This window comes from Poecilia reticulata, chromosome 3 (genome assembly GCF_904066995.2).
Source record: "Poecilia reticulata chromosome 3, P_reticulata-male-v2, whole genome shotgun sequence".
NCBI lineage: Eukaryota > Metazoa > Chordata > Actinopteri > Cyprinodontiformes > Poeciliidae > Poecilia > Poecilia reticulata.
The window spans coordinates 10,997,440-11,025,153 of NC_088832.1; the positions used below are offsets into that span (position 1 = coordinate 10,997,440).

At 42.1% G+C, this 27,714-nt stretch overlaps 1 protein-coding gene across 1 annotated transcript in view; it reads right to left on the reverse strand.

Moving 5' to 3' along the window:
• The window catches only part of smad3a (SMAD family member 3a), a 33,166-nt gene extending 24,241 nt beyond the window's left edge, over positions 1–8,925 (reverse strand). The window contains exon 1 of the mRNA XM_008404627.3: positions 8,042–8,925. Within this exon, the coding sequence (XP_008402849.1) occupies positions 8,042–8,244 (203 nt within the window). The 5' untranslated portion in view covers positions 8,245–8,925. The remainder of the gene's footprint in view (positions 1–8,041) is intronic.
• Between the last annotated feature and the right edge of the window lie 18,789 nt (positions 8,926–27,714).

Sequence of the window (27,714 nt, forward strand, 5' to 3'; positions counted from 1 at the left end):
ATGATGGACACAAACTTTGGATCTGGCGTTCCCTCGCCCGGACGCGGGTCACCGGGGCCCCACTCTGGAGCCAGGCCTGGAGATGAGGCACGATGGCGAGCGCCTGGTGGCCGGGCTTTTACCCATGGAGCCCGGCCGGGCTCAGCCCGAAGAGGAGATGTGGGTCCCCCTTCCAATGGGCTCACCACCTGTCGGAGGGGCCAAAGGGGTCGGGTGCATTGTGCTATGGGCGGCAGCCGAGGGAGGGGACCCTGGCGGTCTGATCCTCGGCTGCAGAAGCTGGCTCTTGGGACGTGGAACGTCACCTCTCTGGTGGGGAAGGAACCGGAGCTAGTGTGCGAGGCTGAGAGGTTCCGGCTAGAAATAGTCGGCCTCATCTCGACACATGGCTCTGGTTCTGGAACCAGTCTCCTTGAGAGGGGCTGGACGTACTTCCACTCTGGAGTTGCCCACGGTGAGAAGTGCCGGGCTGGAGTGGGCATACTTGTTGCCCCCCATCTGGGCGCCTGTACATTGGGGTTCACCCCGGTGAACGAGAGGGTAGCCTCCGTCCGTCTACGGGTGGGGGGACGGGTTCTGACTGTTGTTTGTGCTTACGGGCCGAACAGCAGTTCAGATTACCCACCCTTCTTGGAGTACCCCTCCTGGGGACTCCCTTGTTCTACTGGGGGACTTCAACGCTCACATGGGCAATGACTGTGAGACCTGGAGAGGCGTGGTTGGGAGGAACGCCCCTCCCCCCCCGATCTGAACTCGAGTGGTGTTCCGTTGTTGGACCTCTGTGCTCGTCACGGATTGTCCATCACAAACACCATGTTCAGGTATAAGGGCGTCCATATGTGCACTTGGCACATATGGACGGTGAGGGATGCTGTCAAGCTGAAGAAGGAGTCCTACCGGGCCTTTTTGGCCTGTGGGACTCCAGAAGCAGCTGATGGGTACCGGCGGGCGAAACGGCATGTGGCTCAGGTTGTCGCTGAGGCAAAAACTCGGGAGTGGGAGGAGTTTGGAGAGGCCATGGAGACAGACTTCCATACGGCTTCGAGGAGATTCTGGTCCACCATCCGGCATCTCAGAAGGGGGAAGCAGTGCAGCACCAACACTGTTTATAGTGGGGATGGTGTGCTGCTGACCTCAACTCGGGACGTTGTGGGCCGGTGGGCGGAATACTTCGAAGACCTCCTCAATCCCACCAACATGCCTTCTGTTGAGGAAGCTGAGCCTGGGGACTCTGGGCTGGGCTCTCAAATCTCTGGGGACGAGGTCGCCGAGGTGGTCAAAAAGCTCCTCGGTGGCAGGGCCCTGGGGGTGGATGAGATCCGCCCGGAGTTCCTTAAGGCTCTGGATGTTGCAGGGTTGTGTTGGCTCACGCGACTCTGCAATATCGCATGGACATAGGGGGCAGTTCCCCTGGATTGGCAGACTGGGGTGGTGGTCCCCCTGTTTAAAAAGGGGGACCGGACGGTGTGCTCCAATTACAGGGGGGTCACACTCTTAAGCCTCCCTGGTAAGGTCTATTCAGGGGTCCTGGAGAGGAGGGTCCGTCGGATATTCGAACCTTGGATTCACGAAGAGCAGTGTGGTTTTCGTCCTGGTCGTGGAACACTGGACCAGCTCTACACCCTCAGCAGGGTCCTGGAGGGTGAATGGGAGTTCACCCAACCAGTCTACATGTGTTTTGTGGACTTGGAGAAGGTGTTCGACCATGTCCATCGGGGGGCTTTGTGGGGGGTACTCTGGGAGTATGGGGTACCGGGCCCTTTGATACGGGCTGTCAGGTCCCTGTATGACCGGTGTCAAGAGTCTGGTCCGCATTGCTGGCAGTAAGTCGGGCTTGTTTCCGGTGAAGGCTGCCCTTTGTCACCGATTCTGTTCATTACTTTTATGGACAGAATTTCTAGGCGCAGCCGAGGTGTTGAGGGGATCCGTTTTGGTGGCCTTAGGATCGCATCTCTGCTTTTTGCGGATGTGGTCCTGTTGGCTTCATCGGAACGTGATCTGCAGCTCTCACTGGAGCAGTTCGCAGCCAAGCGGCCGGGATGAGGCTCAGTGCCTCCAAATCCGAGGCCATGGTCTTGAGCCGGAAAAGGGTAAAGTGCCTTCTCCGGGTCAGGGGGGTTGTCCTGCTTCAAGTGGAGGAATTTAAGTATCTGGGGATCTTGTTCACAAATGAGGGAAGAAGGGAGCGGGAGATCGACAGGCGGATTGGGGCAGCGTCTGCCGTGAAGCAGGCGTTGTACCGGTCCGTTGTGGTGAAGAGAGAGCTGAGCCAAAAAGCGAAGCTCTCGATTTACCGGTCGATCTACGTTCCCATCCTCATCTATGGTCATGAGCTTTGGGTCATGACTGAAAGAACGAGATCACGGGTACAAGCGGCCGAAATGGGATTCCTCCACAGGGTGGCTGGGCTCTCCCTTAGAGATAGGGTGAGAAGCTTGGTCATCCGGGAGGGATTCAGAGTAGAGCCGCTGCTCCTCCACGTCGAGAGGAGCCAGTTGAGGTGGGTCGGGCATCTGGTCAGGATGCCTCCTGAACGCCTCCCTGGTGAGGTGTTACGGGCACATCCCACTGGGAGGAGGCCTCGGGGCAGACCCAGGACACGCCGGAGGGACTATGTCTCTCGGCTGGCCTGGGAACGCCTTGGGATTCCTCCGGAGGAGCTGGAAGAAGTGGTGGGGAGAAGGAAGTCTGGGCCTCCCTTCTGAAGCTGCTGCCCCCGCGACCCGACCCCGGGTAAGCGGAAGAAAATGGATGGATGGATGGATAACTTATTCAAGGCCAAATTGCATTTTTTTTTCAAATATAAATTTAAGACAATTTTAGGGTTTCAATTTTAGTTATATGTATTTAAGACTTTTTAATGGCGCACAGACACCCTGTTTATGGAAAAAGTCTCTCACTTCTCTGGTCATCTTCATCAGTTTTACTCCTTTACTCTTTCTAGTCTTCACCCCCTTCATCTCCCTCCTGTCCTGACATGCAGCCATGTGAATCAGACTGCACACACTTGTTGCCAGGATAAATATATACAAACACAACAAATGCTCAGCGAAGCCTGAGGGGCTAAACCCAAACTAAGTTCAGCCAGGCAGAAGTAAGGAATCTGCTCCCACAGGCTACTTGAAAAAGGACAACTTTCTTTAAAATGATTAAAACACCAGTCCTGCTGTAATAAGCTGCTGCTAGATCTCAAAACTGTCCACCCCATTAACAATTTAGTACCAGGGTGAAACAATTTAGAAAGAACCACTTCACCTGTGAGACTGATCTGTGTTTTGTAATCAGAGTTTCTGCAAACTTCAAACTTTCTAGATATCTATTTTAACTTTATAACCTTATAGGATAATGTATTGTTATGATGAATGTTGAACCAGTGACAGGAGTCAGGTGGAATAGTTAATATGGATGAGCAATTATTCCATCACTTATTGTTATCAGGGGAAAGAAATATGACAAAACTATGATGTATTGTAAAAATGATTAGATTAACAGTATAGTTTGGCTTAAGTAACATTTTATTTCCTCTGTTGGTTATGTGACATACTCAGTAAATGAAATTATTGCACGCCTTCTAAAAGTAACACTGAATTACTTATTGAGGGAGGTGTCCAAGTCGTCAGTGCTGCTATCTGGCCATTTCTAAACCCAACACACCTGAATATAAATGTCTGATTTCACCCAAAAACATCCAGCCCTTGTTTGTTTGTTTTCTACCTGTAAGCAGAAATACATTTGTAGCAAAAATAATAAATTAGATACATTTTAAGTCCATTTCTGCAATTCTAAATAGTTGAATTTAGACATGTTGGATTTGTTTCCCTTCACGGTTAAATTCAACCAAACTAATAGCTCTGCCTTATTGAAATCTTTCATTTCCAGCACAACTTTGCAGCACTTTTTTGTTACTAGTAAATGTTTGCTATTGAAGCAAATCAAACTTAAATGAGTTTTAACATTTTCTAAAAAGGACCTCAAAGAAAACCTTAAACATCCGTGTTAGGCAGTAAGACCCAATCAGTATATGATGATGCTGTTTGACTGTATGATGAATTCAAATGTTTGACTGCTCTAAAGCGGTAATTTCACAGTGGTGATGTTTAGACAGGTTTCAGCCCAAAAGTAACACCACGAGGGTTATGAAAAGGTGAGAAGTCAAAACTACAATAACTCCCCAGCCAAAGTTAGGAAAACACTGTGGTTTGGTTTGGAGAGAAAAAATGACTTCCTTAAGGCTAAACGATTCTCATCTTCCAAGTTTAAACTTAGACAAAAATCAAAACCAGAGCTAAAAGAAGCAAACACGTTTAGATTTATAAAAGCAGGTACGGGATCAACATCAACCAGCTGCTGACTAGTCCAACAAAGTTTGGGTCAATTTTCCATCTGCTTCTGATTTACAAATACTCAGCAGCTTGTGTAACTTGTGTTTGTGAATCAGTGCTTTAGCTAATGAACAGCAGGAGGAAGACATTAGTCACATTTAATCCTAAATCGTGATAAAGCAGATTACCACGGACTGACACATTTTACAAACTTATTTTTGTTACTCATACATGTTTTCAACTCAGAGGAAAGGAGAAATCAAGAGGAGAAACAGAGTAAAGCGGGAGGGAGAGTAGGAAGCGCCACAATGCCAACATTACCCCATCCCCAATGAGTAAGACTCAAACTTGTTAAGAGCTTTGGGTTTCACTTTCTTTCCTATGATGTCTTAAAAAAGTAAAAATGCTCGCTGTCAAGACTCAAATAATGTAAAAAGCAAGAAAAGAAGCTCCCCTGTGCAAGATTCAGTCAAAGTCTGAAGCACCGTGTTCCAGCTTTAAATGAAAGTAAGAGTAAACCACTGAGATACCATGAGTGCCTTATCCCTTATGTAAACCTATTAATAGGCCTGTCACTGTAACAAATTATCTGGGTGATAAATTATCCCAGACGTCATTGTGGTAAGTGGCAATATTGTTGTTTTGAGACCATTTTAAAGTAATATAATGATAATGGCATAATAATGCAAGAACACATTCTCAAAGCTCGATACTTTAAATTCTAATGAACATTTGACAACATTTTAAATATGCAAAATAAATAAAACAACAGAATCAACAAATAAAATGAATTATGAAGTCTATGTAAACAAAACTGTCCTAGCTGTGACCAAAGCACCAGATTGAAAACTTTGGTTACACAGTCTTTGGCAGAAAACAAGAGAAAAGAGAAACACAATAAATTATGCAAATGGAAATTTTATTAACTGGTTTATTGCTTATTGCGATATGCCCATGTATTTTCCCATAAACTACCCTCATTGACCATAATAACCACCCACATTGATACTCCAGTTGCTGGTTGAAGACAGACGAGTCATTACGTCAAAAGTTAAAGTTAAAACAAATCACCGTTTGGTGAGTGTGACAGAAAACGACTAAACCAGCGAGACATCTTCTGTCGTATTCCGCATCTTGTTCCTTTAAATGTTTCGCTTCCCTGTGATATGTGATACAAGACGTGCTCTGCTGTTCCACCACCTGATACAGCTTATTGACCCAATCGATACGCAGCGCCGGCTTACTTCCGCACTCAGCATCACCGAGAAACCATCACAAAGCGCATCGGCCTCGACACAAAGTTCATGTGTCAGAGATATAGGAGCTGACCTCCCCGCGGACAGGCCTGAACACGCAGGCAGCTGCTGTCAGCATGCCACAGCTTGGGGAATTAATAGAAACAGCAGTTCTCCAGGGACCCTGTTGGCCCAAAGTGACAGTCGGCTCTGGTCTGAGGTCATCTTAATGCACTCTGCCTCTTCCTCTCCGCATTAGCAATGGGAAACATGAAACCTGGACCATAGCGGACGTTGTTTAACTTTTTGGGTAGGCTTAGCTCAGGATGCTGGCACGGGCTGCTGGTAGCTGTGATATGCACACTTGTGGTGGCCGAGAATGTAGGAGTGCCCTATTAGGGCTTCGGATTTCATCTGACACAGTATGCTATTAAACCTGAAGGAGCGGCCCACCCAGGCAAACCAGATTTTATAGACCCGAGCTAAGGTTTGGAATTTTTAAATTTTTTTTACAATAATTAAAATAATTACAAGGAGACCTAAAAAGAAACACAAATCCTTGAGAAGATGTAGTTTAGAGTCAAAGCTTGACTTTCTCGTTTTAATTAGCTGCAGTTCAACACTGCTTGAAACAAAGTTTGAGATTACATTAATACACAAGATATATGGTTATTTTGTGTTTATGGGTGTCTCATTTTAAAGAAAAAATATAAAATGTGTTTTGTATAAGTCTTTTCTAACTGTTTAATACTCCCTTCGTAAGCATAAGCAATGCGGTAAAACCTGTACCGTAGGATGCTTTTAGAAGCGTCTTTACGGGCTTCATTCAGCTTGAAAGGGCGGTGAAAGTCTCTAAATTTGCTCAGCCTGTAAACACAGCGTTATTACAGAGAAAGGCCTGGTCATGCCTTTCTGTAACTTTCTGCGCAGCGCTAGTGCGCTTCTCGGCCTTCATCTATAGATCCCTTTTGTGCGTTTGGTGTCATACAAAATGAAACAGTTATTCCAAACTTTACGGGGGGCTGTTTTAGCAAAACTTATTTAATGTAGAGTAACGTTTTCTGGCATTAGGCCGTCTTGAGCTTGAAAGAAGCTCTGCTTTTTTCAACACTGTGAACAAAATGGAAGCTGAAATGAATAAGACTTATGCTTTGGCCTCAATTTGCAATTTCCTTTTAACTCATCTGGTGCGACCTTCAACTTTTATTTTTATTATTATTATTATTATTATTATTATTATTAGAATTCATCACTTGTTGTTGCTCATCCAATTGCAACTACAGGTGAGCAACATTGCACTGTTGGTAATATACTGAATGCATCCTAATAATTTGTCATCCTGCAGCAGTCACAATAAATTAATTGATGATATCTGCAAACCCAAAACACTAATATTATAGTAGGAATAGTTGATTTACTTGGGCACGCTCTGCTCCAGGAAAAAAACACCACTGAACACAATGATTATTGTGTACTGTTTGCTCAGTCGCAGTACTTAACATAATTGGTGAAGTAAATTAATGGGGAAGTTTTAATTGGAGTGTTTGTGAGGCTGTGCACTGTCTGCAGCGGTGATTATAGCAAAAAAAAAAAAAAAACTGCTGACTTATGTTTGTTATTACAACTTACATTGTAATTGCAAAAAAAAAAAAAAAAAGCATTTACTCCAATCCGTGTGGCCCATGTAACTAAACTAAAACAGTCTGATTATGAAAACTGTATATTATTTGTACATTTTGCCATGCTTCTAGGAGATAATGTGTCATGATTTGCATAACTCTGAGCAATAATATATGGCTGTGGCAGCCTTTGGAGTAGGGGATTTATAACCTGTCACTGAACCACCAGCAGCAGTAATTTGACTTCACCTATTATTTATTATAAATGATGTATTGACAGACAAATAGCTGCAGGGAGACGCTGAAAGGAGAGAAGATAAAACCATCTCCACAGACTCGCCTACGCACTAGCAACGCTAGAAAGCGTCCCAGATTAAGGCCAAGTTATATAACTTGGACTACATCAGTGCTTTTGCATTGCATGTGTCCTATTGGCCGGTTATGCACACACCAAAAACGTGTTTGGGCAACACGATTCATGTCATAAAGTAAAACTGGGATCAGTTTCAGTTTAATGAAGATACACTGTGCATATGATTGCATTACACTGATACCCAAAGAGCCCACAAGCAGGATATTTAGGCTCTGATCTGCAAACACAGAGCACTGTTAGCTCCTCTGCAGCCTCCATGTTGATGTTTATTAAACGCAGAGGTAGCAAGAGTTTGAAATATCGAATCGAGAAAGGAGCTGGAGAGGTCAACTTCTCTCACAAGAAGTGACGTTCAAAGTGGAATAGTTCGCTTAGACTGAAGAGAAAAGCCTTCATTTTCTGTAACGAACCTGTTATTAAATGTTGAAAGCCGACTTGCTAACTTTACGGTCAACATCCCCACAACCCCATCTCCTTGACTCCCCCTCTTACCTCGGTATGGTGATGCATTTCGTGTTGATATTCTGCGTGGTGATGGCTTTCTCCAACTCGTCCAGCTGCCCCGTCTTCTTCAGCTTCTTCACAAGACTTTTAACCGCTTTCTCGCACCATTTCTCCTCCTGGCCGTTCTGCTCTCCCTTCTTCCAGCCCAGAAGTCTTTTGACGATGGGGGGAGTGAAAGGCAAAATTGACATCTTTCAGAGTTCAGTCAAGTCACTCCAGTGTCGGGAAGTCCGCCGGTTTGGACCAAAACCACCTGGCCCTACAACGCTCCAAACGGCGAAGGTTTAATGCGTTGTTTAGCAAGAAAAAAAAGTAAAAAAAAAAAAAAAAAAGAAAAGCAGTTTTACTTTATGAAGCGAAGCTGTAGAGCATCTCTAAGTTAAAACTCCCCGGCTGCAGCACACTCCTTCGCCCTGTATCGAGCTAAACAGCCGACTGTGCACCGGTAGTCTGTTGCGCCCTGGACTTACTGCTACTCCGCCAGAAAAAGTAGTCCGTCTGGACTCGCTCTACACTGCGCTTCTGGAACAAATACGAACTGAAAGCTCATCTAAACTACATCTGCAACTCGTGTATCAAAAATGAAAGCTGTATTGCCAACACTACCTCGTCTCTGGGAATTTAAATCTGCTGACGGCAAAGTTTTGTGAAGTTCAGAAGCCTCCGCGGGTGTTGTGGTCGCTTGACTGAAGTCTGCATCAAATGCAAATGCGGGAGCTGCTGCTGAGACTCTCCATTCAGACTTCAGACTGCACACTGCAGACCTGTGGTAGCCCAGTCTGAGCAGCAGCTGGCCAAATGGGCTGTGCTGATGTTGCACAATCCTTGCCTTTTCTTCTCATGCTGATGAACGTCCATGTGGCTGACTAAATATGCGGTCACAATCACTCACAGCTAGACTGAATCACTTATATAACACTGAGTAAGGTGTTTATTTTATTGCTCCAAAAAGCGTGGACACACAGTTCTCTTGGATGCCGGTTTTCGTTTTCGAGACAATAGGCGAAATGAGGGCCAGAAGTCTAAAACCAGAATTTAGACATTCACACTGTTGGTGTTGCATTATAATACACCCAATTAACTGTGTTTATTTTATAAACACACACCTGAGCACAGAACTTTCCAAGAATTTTTATTTCCCTGATTGTTTGTCTCCATGTGTGTGAAAAGCAGCACAGATGCAAGTTGATAGAAGTCATTGCACACAAGGCAGAAGATGACACGCTAACTTGCCTCGGCTTGTCGGGTGTACAAACAGAGACTCTTCTGCCTCGACAAGGTGCCAATTTAGTTTATAGTTCGGTTCAGCCTCTAAATTACAGAAACACACACACACACACGCTCTCATGTGCATAAGTACACCCCCTCCTCCTCCTGCTCCTCCTGCATGCACTCATGCAGACGCGGTGTCAAGAAGTCAAGTGCCAGATGTACAATAGAGCGCAGCAGTAATGGGCTCACCATGCAGAGAGAGAGAGAGTGATAGTAGTGGGACGGTGCTTTAGTTCGCCAGCCTTCAAAAAGCTAGTCTTTGCTGCAAATGTAGGAGGAATCGTATTAGCGAGCTTTTGAAAGAGATGTAAAAGACGTTGTGATAGTGCAGCTCACTCTCCGTTGGCACCTCTTTGAGGCTAATGAAACGCGGCAGACTCACAAAGGGTGCAAATGTTCGTCAGATAACCGGTTAAACCTTCCAGGTTAACCAAGAAAGCAGCACAGGTCTGCGGCTTTGGTATGCGCTTGTGTCCAGCAGTCACCCCTTCCCCACTGCACACAGAGTGTAGTTTGTGCTAAAAATATTTCAGGGCCACCAGGACAGACGCCTCTCCTTTCATCTATTTCGGTAACCTAGCAGTATTTTCACAATGAATCCCAAGGTTTATGTCCCAACATTTTACATGCAACACAGAACACATTTGTTTTCACTCGACGGCTTCTGTGCCACGAATAGTTTGAATTTATCATCAGACCCTCATCCATACAAACAGTCTAGTCTCCAGCTGTAAAACTCAGTCTCTCTGGGGTCAGTGGTGTGTCAGCAGGTTGGAGGAGAAGGACTGTGGAGCGTGCTGCCATGTGTTATACATGCTAAGGCCCCGCAGCCCTCTCGACACCTGTTTACGCCCCAGGGGGACCCGACCGGCCAGGACAGCTGGTTTGTTTTGGAGAAGTGCGGAGCGAGGCAGGGCGGATGTAGGGGTGCGGGGCTGGGGGAAGGGATTACATATGTGCTGTAGTAGGGATGGCCGGGTGGGTGGGTTGGTGTTTGGGTGGTAGGACAGAGTTTAAGGGGGATTCTAGTGGTGGGAGGGGGCAGCAGTGAGAAGAATTACAGAGCACAAAAGGCACGTCAGCAGTGCTGAATGGGCAGTGACCACGCACGATCCGGTGGATGATAATGACATTGTGCCGCCCTGAACCTCAGGGGACTCAGTGGTTGTGTGTGTGTGTGTGTCATGTCAGCTGGTGTCCCAGTGGAAAAGAAGCATTCCAAAGAACAGAATCTCTTGGTCTTTGGATGACACTGATAAGAAAGTAGACGGCTGGTGTTTGACTAAATTGTTTTAAAAAACATGAAGAAAATCAAAATTTTTCAATGTAAAGTTTACTAGAACTGTGAAAAACTATCCAGACAATAAAATCTTTAAATAACAGGCACAACATTTGGCACTAACTTAATATTTGCAAACGTAAATAAAGATTTTAAATCGACACAAATATAATCTCTAATATGGTCCAAATGTTACACAGGTTGGAAATGCAAATTATAACCTGCATTTGTGTTAAAGCTGCTTAGCATAATGTGAATTTATCTTTTATTACAGGGTCCAACAGATTAAACAACACAACAACATTGGATAATCAATTTAACGGAACTGGTTTTAGAAAGTTTAACATATTAGTAACACTTATAAACATTTTATTGGGGGTAGGAGGAACAAATTTGATTGACAGGTTTGATGCCAGCTTGAGTACAAACCTCTAAAATTCAAGCTGTGCCAGTTCCTAACTCGTCAGATTGCTGTGGATAATTATGTGCATACTTTTGTTTATGTGTATTTTAACTCCTGCTTCTGTCACCATGTAGAAGTGTTTTCACAGAGCTGCTTAAATAACAGGACGCAGTGTTTTCTTGCTGAGACAGCCATCAATCGCTCAACAGCTCGTGAAAGCTCCTCCAGCAATGTTGGAGTACACAGTGTACTACAGGCTCAACATCATAACCATCCTTCACACTATCACACACACACACTCCTGCACATGTAGCCCCTCCTCTTTCACTTTGAGTCTGTACAGTTTTTCTTCCTTTATCTATCTTTTACATTTCTTTGCATTCCTTTCCCAAACACATTTTCCCCACATTTCTTATTGCTCCTGGTAAAGAGTTAGCGATAATCCACTTGAGCAGAGGAAACTGCTCTTGGTTCATGTCGTCAGCGACAACCCTTTTGAAACTTCAAGCCGTTGCACAACTCTTTGAGCTATGAATAACAGGAAGGCGGCAATTTTTCTTCTGAGTTAAATTGCCTGTCACCCAGCTAGATCAACAGAGGCAACCTGCACAAGTGCAAGGCACATGAATGGGAACTCTGCTAAAAATTACACACCGTCCTGCACATGTTCAAAAATCCTCGTCTCTGTTTTTTAATCCTCCGCAATGCTTTTGTCCTGCTTCACGAGAGTCAAGGGGGAAACCCAGGAGGCGAGAGATGAAGCACAACACATGCAGCCGGACCTGAATCACAGCCAGCGCACAGAAAACCAGTGCATGCTTTTCCAAGAGATGTTACTGAAAGGCTTGCACAGCTAAGATTTTGAGGACATCCTGCAGTGAAGTAACTATTTTAGTCACCACACCAGCATCCAAAGCAAGACAGTTGTTAAATCTTTTTTTTTTTACAACAGCAACAAAAACCCCTTCCATATTTGCCTATGTCAACGCCAAAGGAGCTGCAGTCATTTCAAACAAGTATGGGTTGTGTTTTACAGGTGAAAGAACTCCTGTTTTATCCTCATGTCTGAACAAAAGAAGCTACGTAAGAAAACACTAAAATAACACTGTGGAGTGCAATGTGGAGTGACAGCATTATACTCTCTCTCTCTCTCTCTCTCTCTCTCTCTCTCTCTCTCTCTCTCTTTTCAGAAGGGACTGGTGTTTTCTGTTTTCTTTTGTTTTTATCAGAGTGAATGAAATTATGAGGAAATGTCTGTTCAATCTTGCAGATTTGGAAAACTGCTAGTGTGCAAAAAAAATGTCAAGTCAGGTCATAGGACAGATTTGGTAATTCAATCAAAAAGTGACTTAGAGCATTGGTTTAAGACTGCACAATTTGCAAATGAGGTTTTGGTTTTGCACTTTTAATTTTACTCCTAACAGATGCGTTAGTTTTACAGTGGAGACGTTATAGAGTTAACTATCACCTCAAAAATGCTTATCCAGAAACATTTTAAAGATAAATGTCACACTTCAAGGTGGAAAATGTAATAAATGTCTAGTCATGATGGTTCAAGTCTTTTTGGAGAGATTTTTTTATAGTCAAAGCTTTGAGACAGTAAAAACTGCAACCACAATATTACCTAAGGCATAAATATAGTACAAGTACAAACTTAACTTTTCAAGAAGATTCCAATGAATCATTGACTTTCTTTAGATAAACAGATTTAATCTTGAGAGGGGAGGAACATCTCTCACATCTCCAGACAACCATGCAGCTTTAGGACTTGCCGAAAACACATCTCCGTTGTTGCCAACTGCTGAAGAAAGTGCTCAAAAATTAAAATAAAAATTATTTTTGACTGGTCAAACTGATTGGGAAAATCAGCTAGACCAGAACTGGAAGAACAAGTATTATTAAACTGATGTAAAAGTTAGCAAAGTGTATTTTTTCCCCCTTCCAACATACAATGATGCACTACTTTAAGTGGATCTATGACATAAATCCCAGACAATATAAATCAATCAAAATTCCAGGTGTTTTTGGTGGGACAAAAAAATGAAAATTATAATACTTACTTTCATTCAATCTGAATTTGACTGTAAAACTGTAAGTAGGAGCAGCAATAACAATATTGTCAGAGATACTGGTAAGAAACTGTGATCATGAGGCTGCAGTAAAACTATTTTTATTATTCAAATTTCTATTTATTTGTTTACACAACAGCCTTTGAATTTAATCATGGTCTGTATATGTTTAGGCTGGACATTTCCAAATGTAAATGTTCATTTTCTGGCCCTGTAACAGACTCGACCTCCCATATGCACCCAGCCCCACCCGAAAATTAAAACCGGGATGAAGTGACCGTAAACAGAGAGGACAAAGCAAAAGCAGGAAACAACCTAATGAAAAAGGCAGCTCAAATCGCCTTTGTTCCCGGAGATTTCCCTTTTGAAGAAGAAGGAAAAGAAGAAGAAAAAGAAGAAGAAGTAGCTGTTATGGTCCAAAACAACAGAGCCGTGTGTTTGTTACTCATCAGCAATGTGTGACTCTGCTGATGCCACTTCTCCCTAAGACAGCATGAGCTGAAATCGTACTAAACACATGACTCATGGCTCAGGCAGGTGTTTCCTTTCCCCTTATTTGGTCAAAGTGAACTTGGTCTCTTCATCTGAAAAAAAAAAAAAAACTTTTGGTTTATCCCACCTCCAAGGTGTTGACTCACCACACAAGAAGATAATCCCAGAGATAACCTCTTGTTCCTGCTATGACTGATTAGGAAAACCCCAGGTTTGTCTGACAGCCCACTCTGATCCACCTCTGAGTCACTAGTCACTAGTCACTGTAAGTGACGGCTGTTCAAGCCCTGAGAGAGTAGAGTTCCCTGTTGAAGGCATGACAGTCAGCATCATCTGAGGACTCTTGCACCAAGACTATCGTTTTGGTTTCTGACATGCAGTTATTATTAATGGAGAAGAGCACAATAGATTGAAGAAATAAATAAAAGAAAACATGTTATGTGATCTTCTTAGAAAACAATACAATTCTACCTTTACACTGATGGCACTGATTTTAAATTTGAATGAATGATTCATACTAGAGGGGCTGAACAATGGAGCAGCAAGAAGGTCCTTGTGTTTTCTGCATGGAGTTTGCATGGTACTCCAGGTTTGTCACACAGTAAAAAAAACATGACTATTAGGTCAAGTGGCCTCTCTAAAGTGCAAGTGTGTGTGTGCATGGTTGTTTGTCCTGTGTGTGTCTGTGATAGACTGCCAAACTGTCCAGGGTGTATCTCACCTCTTGCCCAATGACTGCTGGAAATAAGCACCACCTTCTCGCAACCCTGCATTGTCCATAGACAATGGATGGATGGATAGAACTGAGTAGGTGGTGGAGACATTGGAGTCTTAGGGGACTGAAGACAGCTTCGCAAAGAAATACTTGCCTTTTATCTTCGTGTCCAACTGTAGGTGATTTGCCACACCGCTGCACACCTCAGATAAATCAAACAGTACCTAGAGAACATTTGATTGTACCCAGGTTAATGCAGTTGAAGGTCAAAACCAACTACATTTGTTTGCTTGCTTGCTGCCAGCCTAACACATTTGTGCGGTATTATGTAATATTTCCTCAGGCTCAAGAGTTTAAGACAGGAGGGAATCCATTGCTGTGGCTGAGCTTCCCAAAATCAACCACGCAATGCAACAAGACTTTCCGATGTCAATTTTTGGAGCCTCCTACAATGTGGACAAGACCCCAGTTGACTGGGAAAAATCCACTAGCGCTCTCTGGCATTGGATGATCACTTTGCTCCCTCCTTTTCTCCAGGCAGTGCCATTGTAGGAACCACCAAGAACAATTAGCAGAGGGAAGCATGAAATGCTCTAAAGCTTCCTGGTAGTCGGCTACGTTTACATTGGACTTCATTGTAAAGCCCAATGTAAACAGACTTTACATTGGACTACAGTGTAAAGTCGGTCTTAGTTGACACTGTTGACCAAGATGAGGAAAGGATACGACTCCTCAAATAATCAGTGACTGTAGAAACACTGGACCTCAGTCAGCTAGGGTTCTGTGCCTCTCCAGTCTTCTTCCCGTCTCACACACCCACAACTTGTAACAAAGCCCACAGAGATGTTGATTTAAGGAAACAAAAAAAACAACCTAGGATGATTTATTAAAATAAAGAAATAAACTGCTTAGAGTTATGAGCTGTGTCATCAGTAAAATCAGTGTGTCAGTGTATCAAATAGAATAAGGGACTAGAGGCCTCTCTCCATCTCGCTCTTTTGGGAGGATCTTGGGAAGATTGACCAGTTGCTCAAAGTCTGGTTCACTGCCACCACCATGCAGCAAAACTGGCATCGACAAACATGTAGAGCTGTCAGAATTTTGGACTTTCATTTCCAAATGCAAAATTTATTTTTGTCTGACAAAATCACTGGTGACTCACAGCCCAGTCCTTTTTCTCATTGGCAAGACGCTCCTTTTAAACAAAACACACATCGACTGCACCCTCTAGAGTTAATATTACTGTATTACAACTTTTGCAAAGTTACATTTAAAACCAGTTAAAAAAAATGTTTTCCATTTGTGCATTTTGTTGTTTTGATTTGTGGTGACTCAGTTTGTTCTCACATGTTTTGTTGAACCTGTATTAAAAAAAAAAACAAAAAGAGTTTGGCAGAAATAAAATGTTATCTATAAGTAGGTGATTACTAAACATAAACTAGATGAAAATATGCTATATAGTAGATCAACTGAAGAATAATTCAGCTTTCCGATGTTTTCAATGCAACCTTCATGGATGTGTTTTGTTTGTGTTTAATGAAGGAGTATAACAGCCTTTAAAGACAAGATTACATTTGACAACAGAAGCTTTAACAATGTACTGTTATCTGTCCTACTAACTAAACTAATCATCACTTGATGGTTTTCTGAAGATCTTCCAGTAAAGAATGGCTGTACATTTACAGTATTCATCCAACTTGTTTATCAGTTTCTCAATATTATAAAGTATTGCTGATGTTCCATAGAAAAGTTTTCAATTTTTTTAAGGAATTGTGCCGACATGTTGTGTAGTGTGAGCTTAAAACTTAAAGAACTTGAACCATGGTGTTAGGTGATATATTAGTCCTAAATCTACCGCAGATAAAAATGTTTTAAAGTAACGTCTTACAATTATGTTGCTCATCACGAAAAAACAACAACAAACATAGCTCATAAAAATTGTCGGGCCTTGACCAAAAATCTACTGAAGCCCCTTCCAGTCCCTCAGTCTTTGTCAGAGACCTGCATTAAGATCTCTCACAATGATCACAAAGACCTCTGGGCTTTTGGAAAAGACATAAAAAATGTAAAGCAGAACAGAGTAGGAGCTGCGCTCATTATGGCATTAAAATATTTAAGTTCTTTTTCTCTGTAATGAGGGAAATAAACCACAACAAATCCCCATGATCTTCTGGGTTACCAGTCGTTCCCTTAATCATATCTGAAATCTCCTTATGATCCCATCTGCCAGACCTCAAGGTTTTCGAAATAATACCGTTGAGAAGTAGAAAATCTGGGTATTTTAATGGTAATTGCACAATTCATCATCTGCAACACTAACAACAGTGAGTCATTTGCATTTCTGAGACAACAAATCCACTAAAACGGCATTGAAGACTGTGCGTTGGTCACAGACCATTGCCCTTCTTGTGCTAGATGCAATTTCTCATTGTTCCAAAGCTGATTCACATTCACCCTTTGACATATAATGTCCCTGGGCTACCACAGAGGGAAAGTAGTATCCCGTTTCACAGAAAACTAAATCCTGTGCTATACCTCACCACATTCTCTAAACTTCAAACCGTTTTGGTTTCTCATGATCATTTGTTTTGAACCGTCTGACATAGTCTTGCAGCATTGCACACTTTTCTCTGCCTGGATTGTACTTTTAAAATTTTTTTAGAAAGCAAATACTTTGACAAAGACATAGCTATTTCTCTTGCAGCAAGCGAGTGTGACAGATTCAGATGAGCGAACTTTAAGAGTTGGAAACAGCGAGGTCAACTTGGGGACAGAAACAAGACACTTTGATTACCGTGGCTGTGACATACTTTCAGGCATCTGAAGGAGAGGAGCGGTGAGCCTAAGTACCCACCTGGGGATTACAGAACAAGCTTCAGGTGTGACTGGTCCCAGGCGACGACCCCACCCATGCAGGAGAGCTTCTGCACAGAGAAGGGCGAGGCACAGACAAGACAGAATACAAAGCAAACTACCCACTCTTCCGGATTATGACACCACAATGACCAATTTTTATTCTTTTTTTTATTTGTAATTAGAAGGCATCAGATTGTTATTCGAACCGTATATTTCAAGGAGTCCATGATGCCAAGCTCTCTAACAAGATACTGAGGGTCTTTTGAAGAAAAACATATTCGCACTATAATGGATTATTTTTTTATCGCTACATTTTCCCACCACACTAAATACATTTCTTTTAACAAGTGAGATTTTGCTACTGCAGTGAAATTTTTATTTTAAAAATACATTTTCACTTAAAATACGTTTAGGAGAGGTATTTGATTTTTGATATATGTGTCCACATTGTATGCACTACAATAAATAAATTGGCAGTGTAAAGCATGTAAAATGATTTTGTATACAAGTATTTTTTGTCTCTGTAAGCCTTTAAGCTGTTTTAATGACAACAGATTCATTTAAGTTGGACACTTTTGGTTAACGGGATGTCGTCTTAAGCTTTTTATCTGGAAAGCTTTGTCATGTAGCTCATCACTTCTCAACACTTCTCAAACTCCCTCACCAGACCTGAATAAATAAAATCCCACCCTATGCCACAAGAGGGCAGCAAAAACTACGGAATTGACAGGAAAGAAAATTGACACTCCAGTGACAAGAAATCCTTTATAATTTTATTTTCCTTAAAGACAGAAGCTGGAAAAATCAATTATCTTAGTTTATAAAGTCATAACTCATACAAGTCTTTCTGAATTTATCAAATGTGACGGTGGAGTTTCTGCGTAAGCGCATATTTTTCTGCAAAGTATAATTTTTGTATGTGTCCTTGTTGGTTTGTATTATCATGTTACCGATCTCCACTGAATAATGTGTTTCTACAGAAGAAAGAAGGGTAAAGCAGCAGCAGAGGGCCTGAATGTATGTCCCTCCCATCCTTTGGAGCCAGACAGTCTGCCTGCTGGTCTGTCCATCTATCCGTCCATGTCTCTCTATTCAATAATGTAAAGCAGAAGGAAAAGTTAGATGCTTTATTTGAGCCACAATGCAATTTCCAATGTTCAGATTACTGTGGGTGTGTTAACCTAACAGCTTCTTGTGTCTGAATCCCTGTTATTTCTGCTTGCATGACGCCAACATGTTATAAGATTGGTGTTTAGATTAGGTAAGCGTATGCAGCGTTATCGCAACACCTCTTTTTTTCTTTTTCTTTTAGACATGTATGGACTTTTTTTCAGCTTCAGACATGAGTGGGTATTTTCATATGTGACTAACTCGCAGTTCAGATGGGTTTTAGTTAAAAAGACCAGTTAAACTGCACCCACTTTACAATAAGTGGGTGCAGTTACAGACGAGAGAAATCCTCTCCTTGTCCACAGTGCTGTTGTTTCCTGGCAGATTTAGTTCTGTGTTCATTGTATTTTGTTGGTATAGTTTTACTTATCTTGATAATGCTTGCTTGAATTCACTTTTTTTTTTATACCAAAACTGAGTTCTTCAGAAGACTAAGACCTCCATCTGAAGAAAAGATAACGAGTTTCAGATATAGTGTGAATGATTTCTGCCAATAAAAAACACATTTCAGTTAAGTGATTTAAAAAATAATGTCACTTTTGGTCACTAAAATTGAATCCCTGATAGTTTGAAAAACACAAAAAATTCTCACTTTCGGTCAGAATTATTTTCACTTTAACCACTTCGTGTCACGTGTTCAGGACATTTTAAGTAAAGTCAATAACTGTACCAATTCTTTATAAAAAAATAAAAAATTATAGGGCTATGTCAGACCATTTCAGAAGGCGTGTTTATCTCCCTAGATCTAGGCAGGATTCATATTTCAAATTGCACAAAAAAACTGAAATAATATCTGTCATATGGACAACATCGCTTCATTCTTTAGGTGTAATGTAAACCCCCTTATGTGGTTTGCAGGTTGTTTATTTTAAAAACCTGGCAAAGTGTCAAGGTTGTCTAGGTTTTCTGGACTTTCCAGGGAAGCAGAATTAAAAAGCACGAAAAGCATGACAGAGCAAAGAGCGCGGTAGTGGAGGGGCTGTGGGAGGAAGAGGGAGGGGAGGTCCTAAGGTAAAAGTAAAGGCCGACAGCAGCACTGCAGGGCCTGCGCTGACAACATCTTCTGCTATCTTCAGAACATCAGCAGACGTGATAATGTTCCCTTCGGGGCTCAGGCTGGTACCTGCAACATCGCCACACTGACAAGCCGTCACATTTTTCTCACCTCAGTCCCAGCTCGACTGACAGGGAGAAGAAAAAAGAAAACAAACTCCCCATTAATTCACTTTGACAGCACAAAGCCGAACTCAGATCCAGCAGTTTCTCCCTTGCTGCTGCTGTTCAACAGCCATACACAATTGAAAAAAAATATATATATATATCTGGTTACTGCTGCAGAAAAACAAGAGAGTTTTGTTGTCTCTTAACAAAACGATGTAGGAGGGGAAAATCAGCTCTTTCACTTCAAACACGTCGCCTCGGCAAACTGTCCTCGAAACGCCGCTTTTGTGATACAGGGACGAGACCTCTCGGTTCCACCCTTTTACTTTTTGTTTTTAACACCTTGCACCAGAGACAAAAAGGCGCGGGATGAGAAACGGCTCTGCGCTTCAGACTGGTAAAAGATGAGGTTGGACAATGAGGCTTTGTGGCCTCAGCCAGCCGCCAAAGTTCAATAAAGCGCTTTGATATGAGGAATAATGTCTGCGTGTGTAAAAAAGAGAAAGAAAAGAAGAAAGGAAAAAAGATGAAAGAGCCACGTTTAATGTCTCCAATAGTTTGGGGTTTTCTAATGATAGCCTGCACGTTTTATGTCAAGGGGCTGTTTAATCATGTCGCCAAATAAAGTCGCAGGGATCAAGCATGTGGTCTTTTTTACAGCAAAGAAAGAAGTTGTCCTCACTTGCCAATTGTCTTTTCACTGTGCGACTGGATTTTGAAGCGCTTTTCATGCAAATGTGGATGGATTTCCCCATCAACGTCTGGAAATATGCAAAACGTGAAATCTTCCACTTCTTATGTGTGACAGATCTGTTTTAAAGCTAATACCGCAGTACTTTGAATCCATTCTGGTTGATCAACAATTGTCTGTGTCAAGCAAAGGGAACAAAAATTGTTTAATAAAATGCCAAAATGGAAAAAAATCAGAAATGCTTTGAGATGTTTAGAGAGCTATTGTCGCCTGCCAATCTAGGAAGAATTGCAAGACTATCTCCAAAATATGAGGTCCAGTCTCCTACAGAGACAAAGCTTGCTCACAACTCTCAAACATTTCAACCTGGGTTCTGATTCTGCCGATATAATCTTTCTCTTTGCCAAAGTTGTCGTGAAAGAAAATCTTTGGTTTTGAGCTCCAATTGGTGTTCTCTCTTCTGACCACAGATGACCTGCGAAACTGTAAAAAACAAAACAAGTGAAAAAGAAAAAACAGCGTCATCTTAGACGCTACAGACCTCAGTTGGCATGTCAAAAGTCAAAGTTAATGACCGCACTGTTCAAAGATTTGCCAAGAAAAAGCCTCTTTTATGTAATATGGCAGCACAACTTAGGTTTATAACGCAGGGAATCATTTGTGGAGAAAGCATCTATGCAGAAACGAACACCTGAAAAGAATAATATTTTAAAGCAGAGCGGACCACAATCAGCCCACAATGATGTGAAAAACTGATAAACTCAGATAAAAGTCTTGAAGTTGTTGCTGAGGTTTACCCATGACTGCATACACAGTCAAAGGCTCTATTTGATTAAACTGTGTGTATTTGTTGCATATAAGGAACCTATGAAACGTGCTTAAAGTTTTAAGCAGGAAAAGCAACAGAAAAAAAATGTTGATATACTGTTTTCCTTTTTTCCCTTAACAGAGACCTATTTTGCAAAAATCACTTTTTGTCTGTTTTCGTCTTTCCATTTGGGTCTCATTTGGGTTTCCAGAAACAAACTAAGCGCTAAAAAAAAAAAAAACACAGCAACAGAGGCGTGTTCTGCCAATAAGTTAATGTTTTTGTGGTGTCTGGAAAACAAGTCAACAACGAGTGTTTTGTTGTTGACTCACCATTCAGAAACTGCTGCCACCGAGTCTAATATGTACGGTCAAATATATAGGCGAACTGTCCGTCCATTTTCACACGTGTAAAGTGCGAGCGTAAATGTCGCATTTGGGGGCGTGGCCAGCAGCGGCTCGTTTGGATTTAAAGTGACAAGACGCACTAAAACCCATCCATCCATTTTCTTTACACCTTTGTCCCTTAGTGGGGTCTGGAGGGTTGCTGGTGCCTCTCCAGCTAACGTGGCGGGTTACACCCTGGACAGGTCACACTCACACCTAGGGACAATTTGGAGACACCAATTAACCTGACAGTCATGTTTTTGGACAGTGGGAGGAAACCAGAGTACACGGAGGAACATGCAAACTCCATGCAGAAAGACCCGGACCGGGAATCGAACCCAGAACCTTCTTGCTGAAGGGCAACAGCTCTACCAACTGTACCACTGTGCAGCCACACACTAAAACATTATTATGAAAGGAGCTTAAAATGGGCAGAACTGAGCAGACTGATATTATCTGGGAATGATTTTGTGCAAAAAAAATGCATTGCACATATTTTGTGCAACCCACGGACCTATCCTAACTTGTTCAAGGAAGCATAATAGGTCTCCTTGCAGTCAAGCATCTTGTGGGGAAAATGAATTTATCACCATGGAAAAAGTGTCTCTTCCAGTCTAATTGCCATGTGATAAACCTCTAGACAGAAATGACTGAGACGCAGCAAAAACAAGCTAATTGCTGTTGAGTCATTCACACCGCACTATAACACTTGACATTTTCCCCTTTTTTCTCTTGCCAGACAAATATGAAGGCTGTGGCTTAATCTGGGATTTTTTTTGTGTGAAAACAGTTCAAATAAAAGAAAAAGAAAACAATTCCTGGAGAATGGGAAACAGTTTGGCATTGTCTGACCATGTAGTTTACACAAACTAGAAAACATGACAGCGAAGGAGAAAATGCAGGTACTTTCAAATATTTTAGCACTGTATGTGTTGCATCTAGACTTGCAAAGATATGAGTACCCCCTCAAGTTTTTCATTTATTTTATTTTGTTTGACTGGTCAACAAAAAATAAGCATTTCACACAATTATGAAGTGAAAGGAACATGCTTCTGCTTCTTGTTAACAATCTCGCCCTTCAGTAGTTTGGCTCCTGGATGTCCAGTGTTTGTCTCTGGCTCCTGTCAGTCTGCTTCCATGCCCTGCCTTATCCGTATTTGCTCTTCTTAAGTCGTTTATTTTAATTATCTTCTTCATTTTTCACCACAGTGTTCGTCTGCATTTGGGTTCTTATTGCATGACAGAACCGTCTATCAGCTTCACTCATTCACAGACTGAAAGTTTTGCCCATTCTGCTTTGCTAAATAGCTCAACCTCAGTCAGACTGAATGGACAGCATGAACACTTTTGAATCTGCTTTGACTAGGCCATACTCAGATTTAAACAACTCCAGGGTAGTTCTGGCTGTATAGTTTGGGTCATTTTCCTGCTGGAAGGTAAACCTCCACCCAAGTATCAGATTTTTTCCCGCCTCTGATACTTTTTCTTGCAGTACTAACCTGTGAGTAGCTGCATCTGTCGGTTCTTGCTGAAGACAAACATTCCCACAGGATGATGCCGCCACCACCTTCTAAGAACTTCAAGGAGCTTTCGTTCAACAACAGCTTTCTTCTGGTCACACTTCCATAACATCCAGATTTGAGGAGCGCAATACTGAAACATGTCCTGGTTTCAAATTCTCCCACCTGAGCTGTGGATCTGTGCAGCTCCTCCAGAGTCACCAAGAGCTTTTTGACTGCATATCCCTGTGGAGAAAAAAAAGGCACAAATACTTTGCAAGGCCTTCATATGCAGCTGATGAAATGTTTAGTCTAGTTTATCCATCGTTCTCACAGAGGATCAGGACTGATTCAGAGGTTAAACAAAAGCTTAGCGTTCACATGTTCTGTTTGTTCTCCCGGGATATTTTTAAATAGGTGTAGCTAGTTTTTGTAAACCACTGAAATGTATACAACATACAGCGGTTAAATAGCGGTTCAGCAGTGGTCCGTGTAAATATCAAGCCTGGTTATGCTGGCGCAGAGCCCTGCCACCCAGACAATAGCTGCAGCTCTTTTTTTCCAGAAACACAGAGAATGTTTGAGTTTTTCTTTTCTTTTCTTTTTCACAGAAATCTAAATGCCATTTATTTGACAAAGGACAATTCTACTCCTCAGACCACACAGTCAAGTTTCAAGCCGGCAGCCCCTCCCGTGTTCAATTTGTTATTGTTTACAGATAAAAGGCTTCCTTTTCTCAAACTCCGATTTACCCAGAAAATACCACCGCGAGCAATCACAACCTAACCGACGCATGACTTGACTTTTCTCCTCTCAGAGGCTCAAATGTTTTCCATATTGTGGGACTCCAAATGGATGCAGGAAATGCTGTCACTCCGCTCCGCTTTCCAAACTTCCAGAATGAGGTTTTGGCTCTGGTGGATGCCAGTGCGGTCGATCCCAGAGCGGTACTGACCCTGCTCGGGTTTCCTCTTGCTGGGGGATAGTTCAGGAGTGTCCGCCCCGTCTTGGTTCTCCAGCCTCAGATGTAAGCTCAGTTTGTCGTCCTGTCAGCTCGTTTCAGAGAAAAGTGACATGCATAAAGTGATGTTTTTGTTTTCTGGGTGGCCACTGCAGGATCCTCTCAACGCTGCTTTGTCTTTCCTTCAGAGGAACAGTTGCTCTTAGTGTCACAGTCCTCTTAAGAACAACATTGAGAGTCGAGCTGCGACTGAAGCAGAGATCAGAACCACAGGTGCTGCTGAAGCAGCTCAAAAGAATTCCTCATCCAATCAACTACGGCAAGTCGGTGGGATCCTGCAGGTAGCAGCAATGTAGCCACACTGCCACCACCATGTTCAGCTGCTGATATGATGGCCTTTTTCTGAAGTACTGTGTCAGATTTATGCCTGATGCGGCTAAGCTTACATGTTTTAAAAACCCATTCTTTTGTCTTGGCAGTCCACAGAATATTTTCTGTGTTTTTGTTTGTTCTTTTACCTCGGCACTGTCATTGTCCCTTTTAAAATAATAAAATAATAAAATTGACTCTTTCTTATTGTTGATTCATGAATATTGCCCGTAGCTGAGGCAAGTGAGGCCTACAGTGCTTTAGATGTTGTTTTGGATTGCTAAATACCGAGTGCTGATCTGGGTCCGCAGCCTTAAATTACTGGTGCAGCATTTTAAACTGACAGGAATCATCTGAAGGAATGAGCCACCGGCTATGCACTACTAAACTTCACAACTCTTTGACTTGGCAGGTTAATTTAGAAAGCGTCATGTAGAAAGCGTCGCAAGTGTCTCAAACAACTGTTTGAAAGAAAAAAAAAAGGTTTTACAGGAGACATAAGTTTACTGAACTACATGGAAAATGGAAACGGTTCTAAAGAAAAGCTAGTTGAGTCTGTTCCCATCGCGTTGTATGCCATGTTCGCCCTGGCAGACAGAATGGGAGGCACCCTTTTCATATTGAAACAATACTTTTCAATGCATATATATTTTTATTTATTTATTTTTTTACACATTTTACTTTGATCCCCCTACATGAAATTAAGTGAAAATATCTGCTTTTTTCAAACAAGTGATGAGCGAATAGATCGAAGCTGTACAAAATTTTATTTCATTATCAGAAAAGCAACCAAGAGGCTCATTTTAACTTTACAGAAAGCAGCAGGACAATGACCCAAAACATGCTGCCAGATTAGAATTAGTCTCTCAAAGCCGAGACCTGAATCCAGTGAAAATGTGCGTCTGTATCATCTTGTATCAATTTTTGGTCTGACTAAATGCCAACGGTAGTCATTGAACTTTGTGGTTATAAAATGATGTGAAAGGTTATGAGTGCGGTATCTGAAGCTTTCCACGGACCTGTTTTTACAATTGAACAAACTCATAAATTATGCTCCACGTCAGCAAAATGCCTAAGCTCCTGCTTTTATAGAGGAAGTCACACTTGTTGGTGATGAGTTAATCGAGTGCATTTACACATGCACATTCTGCCAGTCCTGATCCTTGTAAACCTGCTTTGAAATCGTATTTTATGCAGCAAACAAATTCATAATCTCTCATCTAACCAAATGACATTTTCTATTTAAACAAAACCATTTATTAACATTGAGTCAGTACTTAATAGTCCTCAGCTTCAGACGCGGCAGCAGCGCGGCTCACAGCTCTCTTTTCTGGGGGCAGTAATTAGCAACAACTGCTTGATGTGCAGTAGATACCATCTCTCATTTTTGTGGTTGGACGTTTTATATATATATATATATTTTTTTTCGAGACTGGCAGTGTGTTGGAGCCGGACTGGACTAACGTGCCTTAAGGCGGATCTGCATAATTGCCAGAAATGTTTGTAAATGTTTCACAAGTTATTAAAAAGTTCAGTGATGGACAATTTAAGACCTGACAGGTAATTATTGAAGCCAAGCTTCGCGCGAGAGCCTGATTTCTCTCATAAATCACACGCCGGCTAGCTCTTGTGTTTGCCATGCGCAGTTTATCCTCTTCTCTCAGTTCAGATCGGTTCTTATGAAAACTGCGAGGTGAATTAGAAGAAAAGAAAACTCTTTGGGTGATCTAAAGGGTTTAATGGGAGCTGAAGAGTCTCTTGGCTGCTTTTCAAAAAGGCAAGCAGCTTCAGGCTGTGCTGGTTGTGGCTCACAGCCACTGAAAAGGAAGGCTGTCTCCGTCCCCCCTCCCCTCCTGCGCCTCTGTCTCCATATAATTACACTACGGCTGACAGACATGGTGCTTAAAGTAACAAAACAAAGACAGGCTGGAAAATAAACAGCACCTCAGTCATTTGCTGAAAGGGCGAGCCTGAGATGTGTACAGTGCTGAGTTTCCTCCTAACAGCTTAATGCAGACAGAAAATGGTCTCCAGCGAAACCCAAGCCGGCTCCTTGGAAGCCATAACGATGGTGTTTTGTCATGATATTGCACGTTTCCATGAATTAATGAGGTCACAGGAGGCGACAACCCTGCTAAAATTGCTACTCAGTTTCGCGAGTCGCAAACAAGCGATGTTTACACGGGTTTGTAATTAGTTAACCCTAATTTCATGCATTAAATGTTAGATATATCACAAACAACCCCCTCCCCCCGATAAACATCAGGGTCGGCTTACAAATGATGAAGTGAGTGAAGCATGACTTTTTTTTTTAAGAAAGAAAAACACAGAAACATCTCCATTTATCACTCATCAGGTAAAATTACAAACTCCAGGATCCACTTAGCTCTTTCATAACAACAGAATAGGATCTACAAAAATCAGAAGCGTACTTTACAAAACCGGACTCAGTTCCATTCAAATTCAAAAAACCCCTTTGTTAATCCCTCAATGGGAAATTAAATGTGGTTGTAACTCATCCAATTTTCTTCAAAGAGTTGTTGTGAACGTTGATGGCTGTGGGCAGGGATGGTATCCCTCTAGCAGTCTGTGTTACGGCGGTTTTTGAACAAGCCTCTGACTGAAGAAACTGTTGTTGTAAACAAAGCCTCATGAAGAGGATGTTTTGGGAAGCAGGGAAAATGACTGGGAGCTTTTATCTTTTGAGGACTTTACTGCATGTTAGTTGGGTGTTTTTTCCAGAATGGTGATGATTCTAATATAAGAGTCTTTAGCTCCAGCAGGGGAGTTTTGGTGACTTCAACATCGAAATAACGAAGCTCACGAATTCCTGGTTCTTCTCCATTCCAACTCTTATGGCACGGCCTTCATGAGGTCCTCATGGCTATGTGTTATTTACAGAAAAATTAAAAACACAAATGTAAAATCCCTAAAAAAAAACAAAAATAGGACTGAAAATGAAATATCTACCACATTATTTTGATTATGACACAGAATTCAGAATAAATTCCGGCTTGTTTTGTTCAACTCGTCAAAACATACCCAGCAGATATTAGCGGGTTAGCTAGTCAAGCTATCTGCTCAGGTTCCCAGCTAACAGAGATGCTGCTTGTATACTCACAACTGTTGCAGCGTTACATGAATAAGAGTGACGGGCGGCGCTTCTTCAGAGTTTATTTCAACATTTTTCTTCCTTGTAAGCTAGTAAAAAAGTCTATGAGCCTTTTTTCAGCTGATCTGCAGTGCACAGCAGTATGGGATATGTTACTCTGCACTTCAGCTGGAGCTCAAAAGTTAGTGTAAGCTCAGTTTTATAAAACAAACTTTTTAAACTTATACGGAATGGAGTGTCGATGCTAAAGACAGATGCCCCTTTTCATGTTATTACAAGGTTAAGGCCTGTCCACCGTATATCACAGTTTCTGTTAAATTTATAGACAAATAACATTGATTACATCATTTATTAGTGCTATGTTTTGACATGGAAACACAGGTAAAAAGATGACATTGTGCTCCAAGGTACTGGGTGG